Source organism: Atta colombica, unplaced genomic scaffold (assembly GCF_001594045.1).
Source record: "Atta colombica isolate Treedump-2 unplaced genomic scaffold, Acol1.0 scaffold155, whole genome shotgun sequence".
Lineage (NCBI taxonomy): Eukaryota > Metazoa > Arthropoda > Insecta > Hymenoptera > Formicidae > Atta > Atta colombica.
The window spans coordinates 998,967-1,012,584 of NW_017259245.1; the positions used below are offsets into that span (position 1 = coordinate 998,967).

Below are 13,618 nucleotides of genomic sequence, written 5' to 3' on the forward strand. Positions count from 1 at the left end.
CTCTCCCCTTCTCTTTCTCAGGATTAATAAAGATCATTTTGACAATATTTCCATACAAATCCCCAGTATATCTCAATCAATCGAAAAAAAATATTATTCAATTAATTTTATGCATTCAAATGTTTTTTTGATAATTGAAAATAATGAAAATAATAAAGAAAGTCCATATTTCAATATGAACGTAAAAGAGAGAGACTTGTTTAATTGTTTTTTTATTACGTTTTTTTGATTAATCATTAATTCTTTTTAATTATTCGCATTTCTTGTTTAGCAATTAACATCTGTATTTGCATTAATAAACATTAATTAAATAAAAAATATTATGTCCACGAATGTTGTTTATGATTGTTCACTTTGTTAAAGCTTAAACATATTCTTTGAGCACATAATATTAACTATATGAAAAATATATATTAAAAATATATATATTAATTTGTTTTACATTATAATATCGTAAAAATACATATTATGAAAGAAATAAAATACATAGATCAAATGTTTCCTTGGTGAAAATTTTTCTTAGAATTCTTCGCATAATTTTTCATAACTTCTGTATCAATTTTAAATTTTGTTAGAATTTCTGTATAATTTTGTATTATTATAACTTTTTAAAAATTTTCTAAAATTTTGCTTTAATCTACAATACTATATGTTAACAAATAGGTTGGCGACAATGCAACAGTTTGCTTCAAAGCTGAGCCTTGGATGAATTATTGCGTAGAACCGCCATGCGGTCAGTTGAATCCTACTAGTGAAAGAGTGTATGAGATTCTTGAAGGAATTTATAAGGATATGATAGAAGATTTTCAACAGCCGGACATCTTCCATATGGGCGGTGACGAAGTAAACATTAACTGCTGGCGATCCCAAAAAATTATCACCGATTGGATGTTAAAGAAGGGATGGAATCTTAAAGATAACAGCTTCTATCTATTGTGGGATTATTTCCAGAAGAAAGCTCTGGAAAAACTGAAGATTGCCAACGGTGGCAAGAATATTTCGGCTGTCTTATGGACCAGCGGATTGACGAACGAGGAAAATCTTAAACATCTGGATCCTAAAAAATATATCATTCAGATTTGGACACTTGGCAATGACCCAACTATCGGCCGATTGTTGCAAAACAATTTTAAGATTATTTTCTCAAATTATGATGCTTTGTATCTTGATTGTGGGTAAGAAAACATTTTGTAGAATTGGGTTATATTCACCTTTTTTAAATTGTAATATATTAAATAGATAAAGTTCTCAAAAAGTTTTCATATTATTTTATATTTATAAAGATTTTAAAAAATAAACTTAAATATAAATTTTCTTCGGAAATTATAAGATGAAAAATCGTAGAATGTTTCAGAATTTGTGTATATAAAGAATTGTAAAAGGAATTCTACAAAAGATGTGAATTTTTTCAACATTTTTGAAAAGTGTATCAATTTGAGAAATTTTTTTAAATAGTCAGAAAATTATATAAAATGGTGAATTTTTAAAACTTTTAAAATTTATGTAGAAATTTTGAAAAAATATGTGACAATTTCTAAAAAATTTTTATTATAAATGTATCAGTATTTGACTGTTTGTAAATAAAAAATTAGTATAATTATTATATAATAATTATCACGTTAATTGACGTTATTATATAATAATTATCATGTTAAATATATTCTATGAACATACATACTAAATCTTAAGATTAAATATTAATTATATTTTTTCTTTTCATAGATTTGGAGCTTGGATAGGTGAAGGCAATAATTGGTGCTCGCCATACATTGGATGGCAAAAGATCTATGAAAATTCTCCGTTAGAGATAATCAAGAAACAAGGATATGGAAATAAGAAGCATCTCATTCTAGGTAAATTCCCTGTTAAAGTATTATTAAGACTTTACGAATTGTGCGTTATGAGATAATGTTAAAACGTTAAATAAAGATCTACATAAAATTCATCTACATAATCACATCTACATAACACAATCACATCTACATAAAATTATTGTTGCATTATTAAAAATTGTTTGTGTTATCTTAATACATTCAAAAGAAAAAGAGAATGCTTAGAAATATTATTAAGACTTGTTGATTAAAACTAATTTAATAGAAAAAGATATACAGATTTTACAATCGTTAACACACGTAGTTTATAACATTGATGCGCTGAATAATTACAATTTGATTGATCACATATTTGTGTTATATGTATTTGTTTCATAGGTGGAGAAGCAGCACTTTGGACCGAACAGGCGGACAGCGCGAATATTGATATGAAATTGTGGCCAAGATCGGCCGCGATGGCTGAAAGATTGTGGAGCGAACCGAATTCCAAATGGCATCACGCCGAACACAGAATGTTGAAGCATCGCCAGAGACTCGTCGAATTACAAAAAATCAACGCGGACAGTTTAGAACCTGAATGGTGCTTGCAAAACCAAGGTTCGTGCTACGCGTAAACAATAAACCTATATTATAAAAATTTGTATCTGTTTTGTTTTTACGCAATTTCATTGTTTCTACATATTTGATATTACATTATTAAATAATTCTCATAATATGAAAAAAAGTTTTCATATTTTATATTTATAAACATATTATATATTATTTTGAAAAATAAACTTAAATATAAATTTTCTTCGGAAATTATAAGATGAAAAATTGTAGAATGTTTCAGAATTCCTGTATATAAAGATCTGATATTAGATTATTAAATCATCATATTTTAATCTTGTCGTCATTTTGCTTTTCCTTACATTTTTTTCCTTTCTTCGTCTTCGTAGAAACCTCATTAATATTTGATAAAAAGTTCAAAAGTTTCATGTTATTTCGATTACAATTACGGTGCAAAAATTATACTGCAAAAATATTACATAAAAATTAAATTTTTCTTAAAGAAAAATTTACATACTTTGTATTTAAAAGAAATCACATATTTTTTCATTTATTTTATACTTAGATATTTAATTAAGAACAATCTGATTATCTAATAAGTTACGTCGTAATAATTATAATGTTTATTAACATTTTGTAAAATAAAACTTATGTGATTTGTCCTCTAATTATAAATATAAATAAATAAAAGATGATAATATGTTATAATCGGAATGAACTTTATCTTTTTATTCACATTCATAATATTTTCGAATTGTGAAGAAAAATAGATGGCTGCGTAGAGAAAAAACAGAAAAAGCAGCTTTGCAATTGTTGAAAGATTATTCAATAATATAATTGTTTTATATTTTATGTATTTAGATTCACTGATGAAGTAAGTGCAAGAACCAGTCATATTAAAAAGTCTTACAACAATTGTGTGTCGTGTAAAGCTACTTTTTCTGTTGAATGCAGTCTATAAATGTTAGCTATATAAACCAATATCGTACATTGAATGTATCGGGATAATTGGGATTGAGGAGCTGTCATTGTTTTTCTTGATGAAATTCGAAATTTATTTATCGCAGAAAATATATATTTGCGGTACATAATCGATATTTTTTGAGAGCTGCGATAATATATTTCGATACGCATATATACATTCCTATATGTATTAATTCTTATATATGCTTCTTATATATGTTGGCTTCATGTGAGAATGATGAACTCGTAAAATTTCAAATTCAATCCCTTATCCCATAAATATGGATTTTAAATTTGTAATCTGTGCAAAGCATAACAGCGACAGTTTTCGCAATAGGCGGCTGTAGAACACAGAAAGCAAGAGTGCCTACTTATTTTATTATATGAGAATTCATAGAAATGAGCTATCGAAGCTCAATAATTGTGTTACAATACATCTGTCAAAATGTCATAAAGAAGATATACGTATATATACAGATAATCTACTTAGACAGATACAATATATTTACGATTACTTATCAAACGCTAGATGGGTCAGTGTTTGAAATTTTTCTGCAATGATTCTAGGGTATATTGTAAAAAGTAATGTACGTAAAAAAATCATTTGCTTTGTCTCTGACACATAACATTTTCTAATTCTTAACAATGATAATTATTTATACTATTTTTCATTTTCTTTTAAATGCAAAATAAAATTAGTAATCCGGAATATTTGTATTCTTATACATCATATATCGATTATTTATTTTTTCTTTAAAGCTTTTGTTTACTTATTTCTTGTCACAATCTGAGATAGTGATAGTGAATAGGAGCTTTAATATATAATATAAAATAGAAAACAATAAAATTATTATTACATTGAATATATATTGCAAATATTTTAATTTTTATGATGAATTTAAAAATAATTTAATTTCTTTTGTATTTTCTCGCGAAAAATCTTATTTACAAGATCATCTTATTTAAATACATCTTATTTAAATGAGTAAATACTACGAATATTTTACAGATTTTACATAAATAGATAAATAGAGCGTTAAGATTCTAAAATCACACTTGATTTTCAATACAATACATCTTTCTTATTCGTCTAGATGATTTAAGCGAAATTCTATTCTCTGCAATGAACTTCGCTTTTTTCGTAAAGATCGATAGATCATTGAAGAAATTTTTTTCGATCACAAGATCAAATTTGATTTTTTTAATCTAAACTGTTTTAATGATTCGTAACTCATTGCTAATAATTGTCTCCCTTATCATCAAAAGGTGTCTTCACGAAATACGTTGTAAGAGTTCCTTTGCCTTTCACATAAGTCGGTCCTCGACAAACAAGTTCATATCCGGCATTGATAAGAATCTTGGCAGTGTCTTCAGTGACTTGAAGCTTACCCATTTCACCGCAGCTATCCATTCTAGAAGCCACATTTACCGTATTTCCCCAAATGTCATATTGCGGCTTTTGGGCACCTACAACGCCAGCTATCACCGGACCGTGATTTAAGCCTACAATAAAAATATATTACTTCTTTATTTCATCGAGTTAAAGTGACAATTGACAAGTGTTAATATATATAATTCATTACGCAATTGTTTATCATTTAATATTCTTATTAAAAATATTTAAATTAAAAAAGGTATTTTGATAAAAAGAATTTAATAATGAAAGCGTTAACGATAATATAATATATCATATCATTTCTGTTAGTACCTATTCTTAATTTGAATCTCTGGAAAGAATCCCTGTTGATCTGATCCAGAATTGTCATAAGCGCGATGGCAAACTCGACGAGAACGATCACATTGTGGTCTTGTTGTTTCAATAGGTCCTGCATAAAATAAATGAAGAACAACATTATTTTGATAATTTTTTTTATTAGAATAAAAAATAATAAAAAATATTCTAAGCATATATGTATATACATCGATTTATCATATGGAATTATTTTACGCATGATAAATATTTATTTGAAAGCTTTTCAAAAAGAAATCAAAATTAATTAAGATACACATTGATTATTATAGAACATTATAAATAGAACAGGTTTCTAAAGAAATTACTTAAGCTTTCGGCTTTATAAAATTTAATTTTATGATCTTACTTTGCCATCACCATCCTCTTTTCCTGGGCTTAGCCCGGACGCCAGCATGTAAGTACTACCTATCGTCTTAATTTTTTCGATACCTGAGAACTTCGGCTTGAGTAAAAGCTTGTCGAAGTCACAAATGATTTCATTAAGTAGACGCAAACATTCGAGACCTTGTTTATTTATGTCGGTTTCGTCATAAAATTCCTTGTAATTCGGAATTGACGCAAACATCACAGCAATGCTGCTATATCTTTCATGATAGAGTTCCTAGAAGACGACAATAACCTTTGCTTCAATATCAATATACTAATAAATTAATTGATTTTTATTAATCCTAAGTTACTATCGGAAATATTATCTGGGAGATCCGAAAAGAAATTTTTAAAATATGATTAATATCAAAATTCTTCTAATTACTTTAAACTAATTGTTATAACTTTTTTCCTATTCATGATCCCAGAATAAACAACTAATTTGAATATTCTGCACATTTATTGTGGCATATTTTAAATGCTTACCGAATATTAATTATGTATCAGTTATGTATATTGAAATGTGCAAATTTCATTAATTACGGCATATAAATTAGATTTATTAAAATTATTACTTTTTAATAAATTAATTCATTGTATACACGATGAAAATAATTTTGAAAATCGAAATTTAAGAGCTGACCTGCATAGCTCTCGTAGCTAAAAAGTGATCAGCTACGTGCGCTGGAAGAATATTTTCCAAGAGAATCTTGTTAATGCCTCTCATGGTTTCTACCTCGTCTTGTTCAACTCTCAACTTACTCTTCCATAAAATATCCATTCTGGATGTGTATTCTACTTGTCTGTCGAGAATGTGCAGTATCAGACTGACGAGAACCAGTAAATATCCTACTTGTATCAGATAATGGATGTGGTAAAACCTGCGAAAATGTAGCTCACGTAACATTGCAAGACCGAGCTTGCGATTTATCTCTGTGCTGTTTGAATTTTTAGAACGTCTTACTTACTTGGTGCCAAGGTAGTTCTCGTAGTACATTTGGAATACTGGTGCTTGAGAGAAGATTACGAGTATTATGGTAACGGATAGGAACATTACGCCTAGTTTCAGCAAGAAATCGACTCTCAAGTGTGTCCAGCCAACTACTAATGCTATTACTGGGGAATATATATACACCTGAAAATGTTATTTATTAAAAGCAAATAGGTAATAACCACTTAAGCGTATAAATTTGTCTTAAAAGAGTTTTGTATTAATATATAAAAAAATAATGATAAATAATGCTTTTAAAAAACTTAATAAATGATATAAAAGGAATTGTTTAAAAATTTCTAAGATAACCATGCCATATATTTTTTTAAAGACGTAAATAATCGGAAAATTTTTAATATACGCACTGGTACAATATTGTATCCTGCAACGTAATCAACTTCGATCAGACTAATAACTGATGATGCGATAGCTAATAGTGCCGTTATCAAATATACTGTTATTCTGATACCCCGGCTAAGTGCGATTTGATTCGATGTTTCTTCAATATTTTCAGAGTCGGTTTTTCCACTAAACCAAGAAATTGCAGCGAATATAATTAGGGATGCTAAACCAGCTGCAAAGCAACCATAAACTATGATGCTTCTGTGAAAATAAACGATAAAATTGATTTTTAAAATATTAAGTAGAAATAAATTAATGAAAGAGATTAATTAAGTTTGATAAATTAATTATTAAAATATTAGGTACCGCGGAAAGTTCGTGTCATTGTTTGAAAAGACATTTATAAGGAAAGAAACGATTTTCCGCGGTATCTAATATTTTTAATATGTCTAATTGAATTATATAAATAAAATAAATTACCTAATTAAATAAATACTAATAATATAATAGTTTCTATTTTATGAATATTAAAAAGATAAGATATATTAATAATATAATTTTATTTTGTAGAGTATAGTAAAGATATAGAAATATTGATTTTTTTAACAAATTATGATATTAAAATATTAGAGTAATAGAGTTAATAGAATAAGAAAGTGAGAATATTATATTATATTAAATTAATTAATATTAATATTATATTAAATAGTATTAAATAGTCGACTAATAATATTTGATTAAATTGTAGTTCACCTTGGTAGATAGATGATTTGGATACAGAACATGATAGCGTAAACCACATTGGAGGCCACAACATACCAAAGATATTGCTCATCTCTCTGCTCTCGATATAACTGTTCTTGACTTTTTTCCTTGAACCAAAAGGTAATAGGCGAAATTCCTTCACTTCCGCCACACCAGTGTCTACAATGTACATAAAAATAGAAATCATTTCTATATCGCAAATTACTTGATTTAATATAAGTAAGCATTCTCATATTGTCGTTTCAAAAAAAATTATATAATATTTATCTCAAAAGGGATAGTGAAATAATTAATAAATTGTACCTAATAATAGCTACATGCATACCATGTAATTATGTAGAAATGCGGTAATGAAAAGAAGAGTGATATAATTATTATTAAATTTCATTAAGCTATTAATGATTAAACTAGATTTTTTATATGATATTAACGAGATGTCAGATAAATAATCTTAATGTAATGTTGACATAAAGTAAATAGGTATATGTATGTAACTCACTGTGTATCAAAACAGCTGGCATTATTTGCCAATAGATTTGATTCGATCATTGCTATGCTCTGTCGAAAAAAGTACATTTTAATTATTTGATTAAAACTTTATGGAAATAAATAGTAGCTTACTGTTAGGCCAATATTTTTTGCTAATGTCGCTTCTGCTATATTAGCGAAAGGCTTATCCGCACCCCAACATTCTACGTATTTTGTCATTTTGCTACTAGGTCTGGATCTATAAAAAAATAATATTTATTATTAAAATTATTATTAATAAATTCTATATAATATTATTATTGTTTGTTCTTTAAAAAAAACATAAAAATATAATATAATGTATTATTTTTAACAAGATAATCTATAATATTAAAATAACAGATAAATTTCAAAGAATAGTATATTATAAAATAAAATATTTTTTTATTAAATGTGTATTTTTAATTATTTTTGATACATTTTCTATTCATAATTTATTATGAAACATATAATATATTGATAATTAAAGCTTTTAACTAAAAGCTTTTATTGTGAAGTTATTACTGTTACTGTATATTGACATTTTTGCATAAATGTTAATTTGATAAGAACTGACACAGAATTATGTAAGACATGCCTGGAAGGTATTGGTCCAGGTCCTTGTATACGATTTCCACCATTTTCCATTCCATTTTCTTCTCGATTTTTCTGTAGAGAGTAAAAATTATCAGCAAATTTGCATTTTCTGGAGATATTTTTATTTTAACGCGCAACTATAATGTATATGTGTGTTAGAATTCTCATCAGAGAGAAAATTATTTCAAATAAGATTAAATTTTTTATTTTTATAAAAAAATTATCTACAGAAAATATCTTTGCTGAAGAACATTTATCTTATTATTGTAAGATAGGACAAGCGAACGGAATTTCAAGCAACGGGTATCAATCACTGTCACTATTATTATCAAACATCCGTCTTTACATACAAAGAGTAATATAAATGTTTCTATGATAAAAGAAAAGTTTCAATCATTACAAGGAAGAATTTTCCGTTTTTATTATATTAAAGATTTATATTTCGCATAATCATAATTTTCGTATATACAGAAAAGTAAAAGGCATGAATATGTAAAGAAAAGTAAAAGATATGGTACGCTGAAAGAAAAATGATTTAGCGAGCTTTTAAACAAGTTTTTAACGAGTTTTTAAGATACATATTTATTGAGACGATAAACGGAGCATTACGATCTAAACTTCGTTTATACAGAGATAAGGCGTGGCTTAATTTACTCGGATTTCCTGTTTCACGACGAACTTTATCACTTTGTGATAAATTATTCAATGCGATACTAATGCGAATCTTCTATTCCTTCTCATAAAGGAAACCACTGTTCGTTTGCTTAAATTCTCCTCGTTCAATTGTCTCGTAATTGTCGCGAAAATTTTAGCATTTTAGAACGTAATTTGATTAAGAGTAAGTTATTTTTTGGTAAAGAATTAAAATTTTTACTATTTTATATATAAAATTCAAATAATATTACAAAGTGAATAAGTTAGAATTATAAAAAATTATTTAATATTATTATTTGCAATATAAAAACAAAAAGATACAACTTTTAAGAATCATATAGTTAACTTTCTCAGGAATTTTTATGTCGTGAAATATTACATTAACAGTATACTCACGTACTTATTTGTTTTTTTCAATGAGAAAAATACATTCTTTAAAATATTCTAAAAAGCAATTATTTTTTTGCAATATAAATTAACGTACTACCGGAAATTGCTCTTTAAATCAATTTTTACATTTAATCTTTATATGTATAATTAACACCGATGAAGATAAAGTGTGTATTACTATAGCAAATGAGGATAGATTGGATTGTGTTTTTCCTTCGGCGATACCGGTAAGAGACAGTTGCTTTTGGCGAAAGATTAAGCAACAAGAGTTAAGCACAATATAAATTATTAACAAAAAATTAGAAGTGGCTGAGCAGATAAATGAATTAGATTTTTGTAAAAAAAAAAACTTTAAGTTACAATAAATTTTTAGCGAATTTCTACTTACTTTCGTCGGCACAATAAGAAAAGTCTCTATTTTGTGCTGAGCAAGATAACTTTCCCGAGATCCTCCATTGCCTGGTTCAACTTCAAAATGATCGCCTAGTTGTAGTAAAGTAGCCTTCGTTATATGAACCCTCCTTAAAATTAAAAAGAAATTTTATAATAGAATTTAAATAATATAATTATTTTCTCATTTGTGCATAGTAATCCGTAAAAGAGAAATGAAAACTGGTGAAAATTTTTCTTATGATTTTTATATGAATTGAAGCATTTTTCAGAAATACTCAGAAATATTCGGAAAGTTTACATCTTCTTTCAGAATTTTTCATACAAGTGAATGAAATATTCTGAAATTTTCCTATCCCATAATTTTGAAAAAATATTTTTAAATTTTTTAGATTTTATGACATTTCATCAGAAATTATACAAAAAAATCATAAAAATCTTACAATATTTCATAATTAACATATATGAAAAATTCTGAGAAAAGATGTAAATTTTCTGAGAAATGTTTTAATTCGTATAAAAAAATGTGAGAAAGTTACAAAATTATAGAGAAATTTTGAAAAATTCTAAGAAAATTTTCACCAGGGCATTTACATTTTTTAATTATTTATGTATTATAATATCTCTTTCTCTCTCTCTCTCTCTCTCTCTCTCTCTCTCTCTCTCTCTCTCTCTCTTTCTCTCTCTCTATAATGAGTTTTTTACAAAAAAATAGGATTATTTTTATTGTTGCATAATTATGATCTCATAGAATTTTAGAAATTTCAAAAAATTAAAAAATATTAGTGATCGTTCTCTTTTACAATAATAGATTTTCTATAATAAGTCATTATTTATAAAGCTATAAATCTTAAACTCTAAGAAATTGACCGATCCTAATCGATTATTTTTCTCACATTTGATTGTGATTGATCAATTTCTTAAAGCTTAAGACTTAAACTTAGGTAATGACTTATTGCAGAAGTTTATTATTGTAAAAGAAAACAATGATTAATATTTTGTTATTTTTTTAAATTTCTAAAATTCTATAAAGCTTTAATATGCAACAATAAAGTCCTACTTTTTTTTTTGCAATATTATACAAACAGAAATCAAATATAAGAACAATTATACATTATTATATCAATGTTTCGTAAAATAATAAAATCCCCTAACTAAATAAATATCCCAAATGTTGACAGTTCAATCTGCAGATAACAATAGAGCACTTTGTATGTAATACGATATAAGCGTTGTACCGCAGTGTGGTAGAGATGAAGACCAATACAGATTGAGAGGATCACGACAGTGGTGAGTCGTCTTACCCTGGTAGACCGCCGCTTTCCATGTGATTGGCTAAGGTCACGTCGTCGCTCCACACGTCGAATTGCCATTTCCGCAAACCGAGTACTCCGCACAGCACGTTCCCTGTGTGAATTCCTATCCTCATGTCAACGTTAAAGCCGGTAGCTTCGCGGACAAACCTACATGCAACAAAATTCAATTTGAAAATACTTTTTATCTCGCATTTTTATGAAAATATATTATGTTACTCCTGCATTCTTGCTGCATTGTCTTTTAAATTTGAAGATTGTTTGATGAATTTAGGTTGTTTCATAAATTTAATGTTCAAGATCCGCAAAAATATTAAAGATATCTTTATTATAACAACTAATATTATAAATATTAACATTAATTATAGAGACTATATTTGAATGCCAAAGAATTATGATTAAAGAAAAAATATTTTTTTACTTAATACACAAGATTTTTTACTAGAATGTATTGAAACGTTAAATGTCAAGAACAAGTATTAAAAAATAATGAGCAAACTTTTAAGAATAAATTTCTCAAAACTACCAAGGACAATAAGTAACGGTTGGCTGATCAATCGCATTGTTCTGTAATTAATGTCTATGTAACACTAAGTGGTTCTATTAATCCTCTAATTCACGTTACCGCATTTCGATACGTGAACAATTCGACACGCGTGCGCGCGCGCGCGCGCACACACACACACACACACACACGCACACGCACACACACACATATATCTATGTTTTAAAGCGCAAGAGATATTTAACTAGATTTATGCCAGAATGTTAAATTTTCAACTATTGTCGATCATAATGATGTATGTTTATAACTATATAATGTAACTCAGCATGATGTAAAATTATATAAAGATATTATATTTTTTACTCTTATTTAAAATTATGAAAAAAAATTCAAAGTTTTTAAAAATGTTTTTTCTACAATTTTTTAAACTGAATTACTGAAATAATTGGGTAGGCGAAAAATCTCTGAAATATATTATTTTAATAAGTATCTATATCATTGTACGCATTAAATGTGAGAAAAATGTGAAAAAAGAAAAAAATATTGTCGAATATACTCTGTAATATATTGCAATGTTCTACGTGCTTTTATGGAAAAATCTTTCTTTTTGTACATTTCTCTGCGCATAAAAGTAATGTCGCGCAATTATTTTCACATTTCTTTTTTCATCCTATTAAGCTGCAAACATTAAGAAATGTAGATAGAGAAAAACATATGTAACTAACGAACTAGTTTGTAATGTAGTTTTATTATATTGTATTTTATTTGATCCTCACCTAATGGCATCGATCATTTGCAATCCCATATTAACACAATTGTAAGCATGATTCGGACGGGAAACGGGAAGTCCAGAAACACAATAGTAACAGTCACCCAAAATTTTGATTCTCATGCACTGATTGTCCTGAAACGTCATAAATTAATTCATTATTAAGCTTTTACGTTCCGTAACAAAGTGAAATTTTGCTTCGTTAGCTCGTAATAAAAATAAAAGGATTCTCTCTTCAATAGAAATTTTAAATATTTTTTAAGATAAAAAGTAAAAAAAAGTGTATCGAATATTTTATATTTATTAATATATTTATAATTATTTATAAGCAGTTCTTTATTATTTATATAAATTGTCACAATAAAAACAATAATTCTTGTAGTTATAATTAGTTTTTGAAATAATTGAAAATTAATAAGTGAAAATATATGATAAGATTTGTTAATTAATTAATAAAATCTTTTTGAGACTTGCTTTATAATTGCCCTCTTTCCCTTATTATGGATAAATCAAAATATCCTTGCGGCGATATATCTGCGAAGATAAATATACTACGAAGTCAGAAAATAGACAGAGGCTTTTCCGGCATAGCTTTGATAGTATCGTATATATTTCATACAAATGGAATAAAGTTTTTCCATCTGCGTCATCGTTTGCCTATCGCGAAATATCGCACGTTTGCCAATTCAACTGCAAACGGTAGAGAAAAGAGCGAGAAGTCGAAAAGTTCGAACGAATGCTGAACTAGTTGGAAAACATCTATCGACGCCTATATGATACATGACGCTATTTCTAGCGTAATAGAATTTTGCAGAAATATAAAATTTGAATTTAACTTCGTTTGTGTTACATTATTATAATGGGCCGATTATCTTTTGGTAAATTTTATCTGTTCGGTAAATCTGGCAAATCCGCGCATGATTGGTAATCTT

The 13,618-nt window shown here is 27.1% G+C and overlaps 2 protein-coding genes across 3 annotated transcripts in view; one reads left to right on the forward strand and one right to left on the reverse strand.

Annotated features, from left to right (window-relative positions):
- The window catches only part of LOC108685731 (chitooligosaccharidolytic beta-N-acetylglucosaminidase), a 7,260-nt gene extending 4,544 nt beyond the window's left edge, over nucleotides 1-2,716 (forward strand). Inside the window, exons 4-6 of the mRNA XM_018190685.1 lie at nucleotides 664-1,175; nucleotides 1,723-1,853; nucleotides 2,211-2,716. Of these exons, the coding sequence (XP_018046174.1) occupies nucleotides 664-1,175; nucleotides 1,723-1,853; nucleotides 2,211-2,446 (879 nt within the window). The 3' untranslated portion in view covers nucleotides 2,447-2,716. The remainder of the gene's footprint in view (nucleotides 1-663; nucleotides 1,176-1,722; nucleotides 1,854-2,210) is intronic.
- A 1,865-nt stretch (nucleotides 2,717-4,581) lies between these two features.
- The window catches only part of LOC108685575 (adenylate cyclase type 2), a 41,083-nt gene continuing 32,046 nt past the window's right edge, over nucleotides 4,582-13,618 (reverse strand). The window contains exons 8-20 of one of the 2 annotated variants that reach the window (XM_018190425.1): nucleotides 12,694-12,821; nucleotides 11,404-11,562; nucleotides 10,098-10,230; nucleotides 8,646-8,737; nucleotides 8,183-8,288; nucleotides 8,061-8,119; nucleotides 7,550-7,720; nucleotides 6,820-7,057; nucleotides 6,432-6,598; nucleotides 6,107-6,344; nucleotides 5,444-5,698; nucleotides 5,053-5,170; nucleotides 4,582-4,847 (exon numbers count right to left, since the gene is read on the reverse strand). In XM_018190425.1, coding sequence (XP_018045914.1) covers nucleotides 4,582-4,847; nucleotides 5,053-5,170; nucleotides 5,444-5,698; nucleotides 6,107-6,344; nucleotides 6,432-6,598; nucleotides 6,820-7,057; nucleotides 7,550-7,720; nucleotides 8,061-8,119; nucleotides 8,183-8,288; nucleotides 8,646-8,737; nucleotides 10,098-10,230; nucleotides 11,404-11,562; nucleotides 12,694-12,821 — 2,130 coding nt within the window. The remainder of the gene's footprint in view (nucleotides 4,848-5,052; nucleotides 5,171-5,443; nucleotides 5,699-6,106; nucleotides 6,345-6,431; nucleotides 6,599-6,819; nucleotides 7,058-7,549; nucleotides 7,721-8,060; nucleotides 8,120-8,182; nucleotides 8,289-8,645; nucleotides 8,738-10,097; nucleotides 10,231-11,403; nucleotides 11,563-12,693; nucleotides 12,822-13,618) is intronic. The other variant, XM_018190427.1, reaches the window with a different exon arrangement.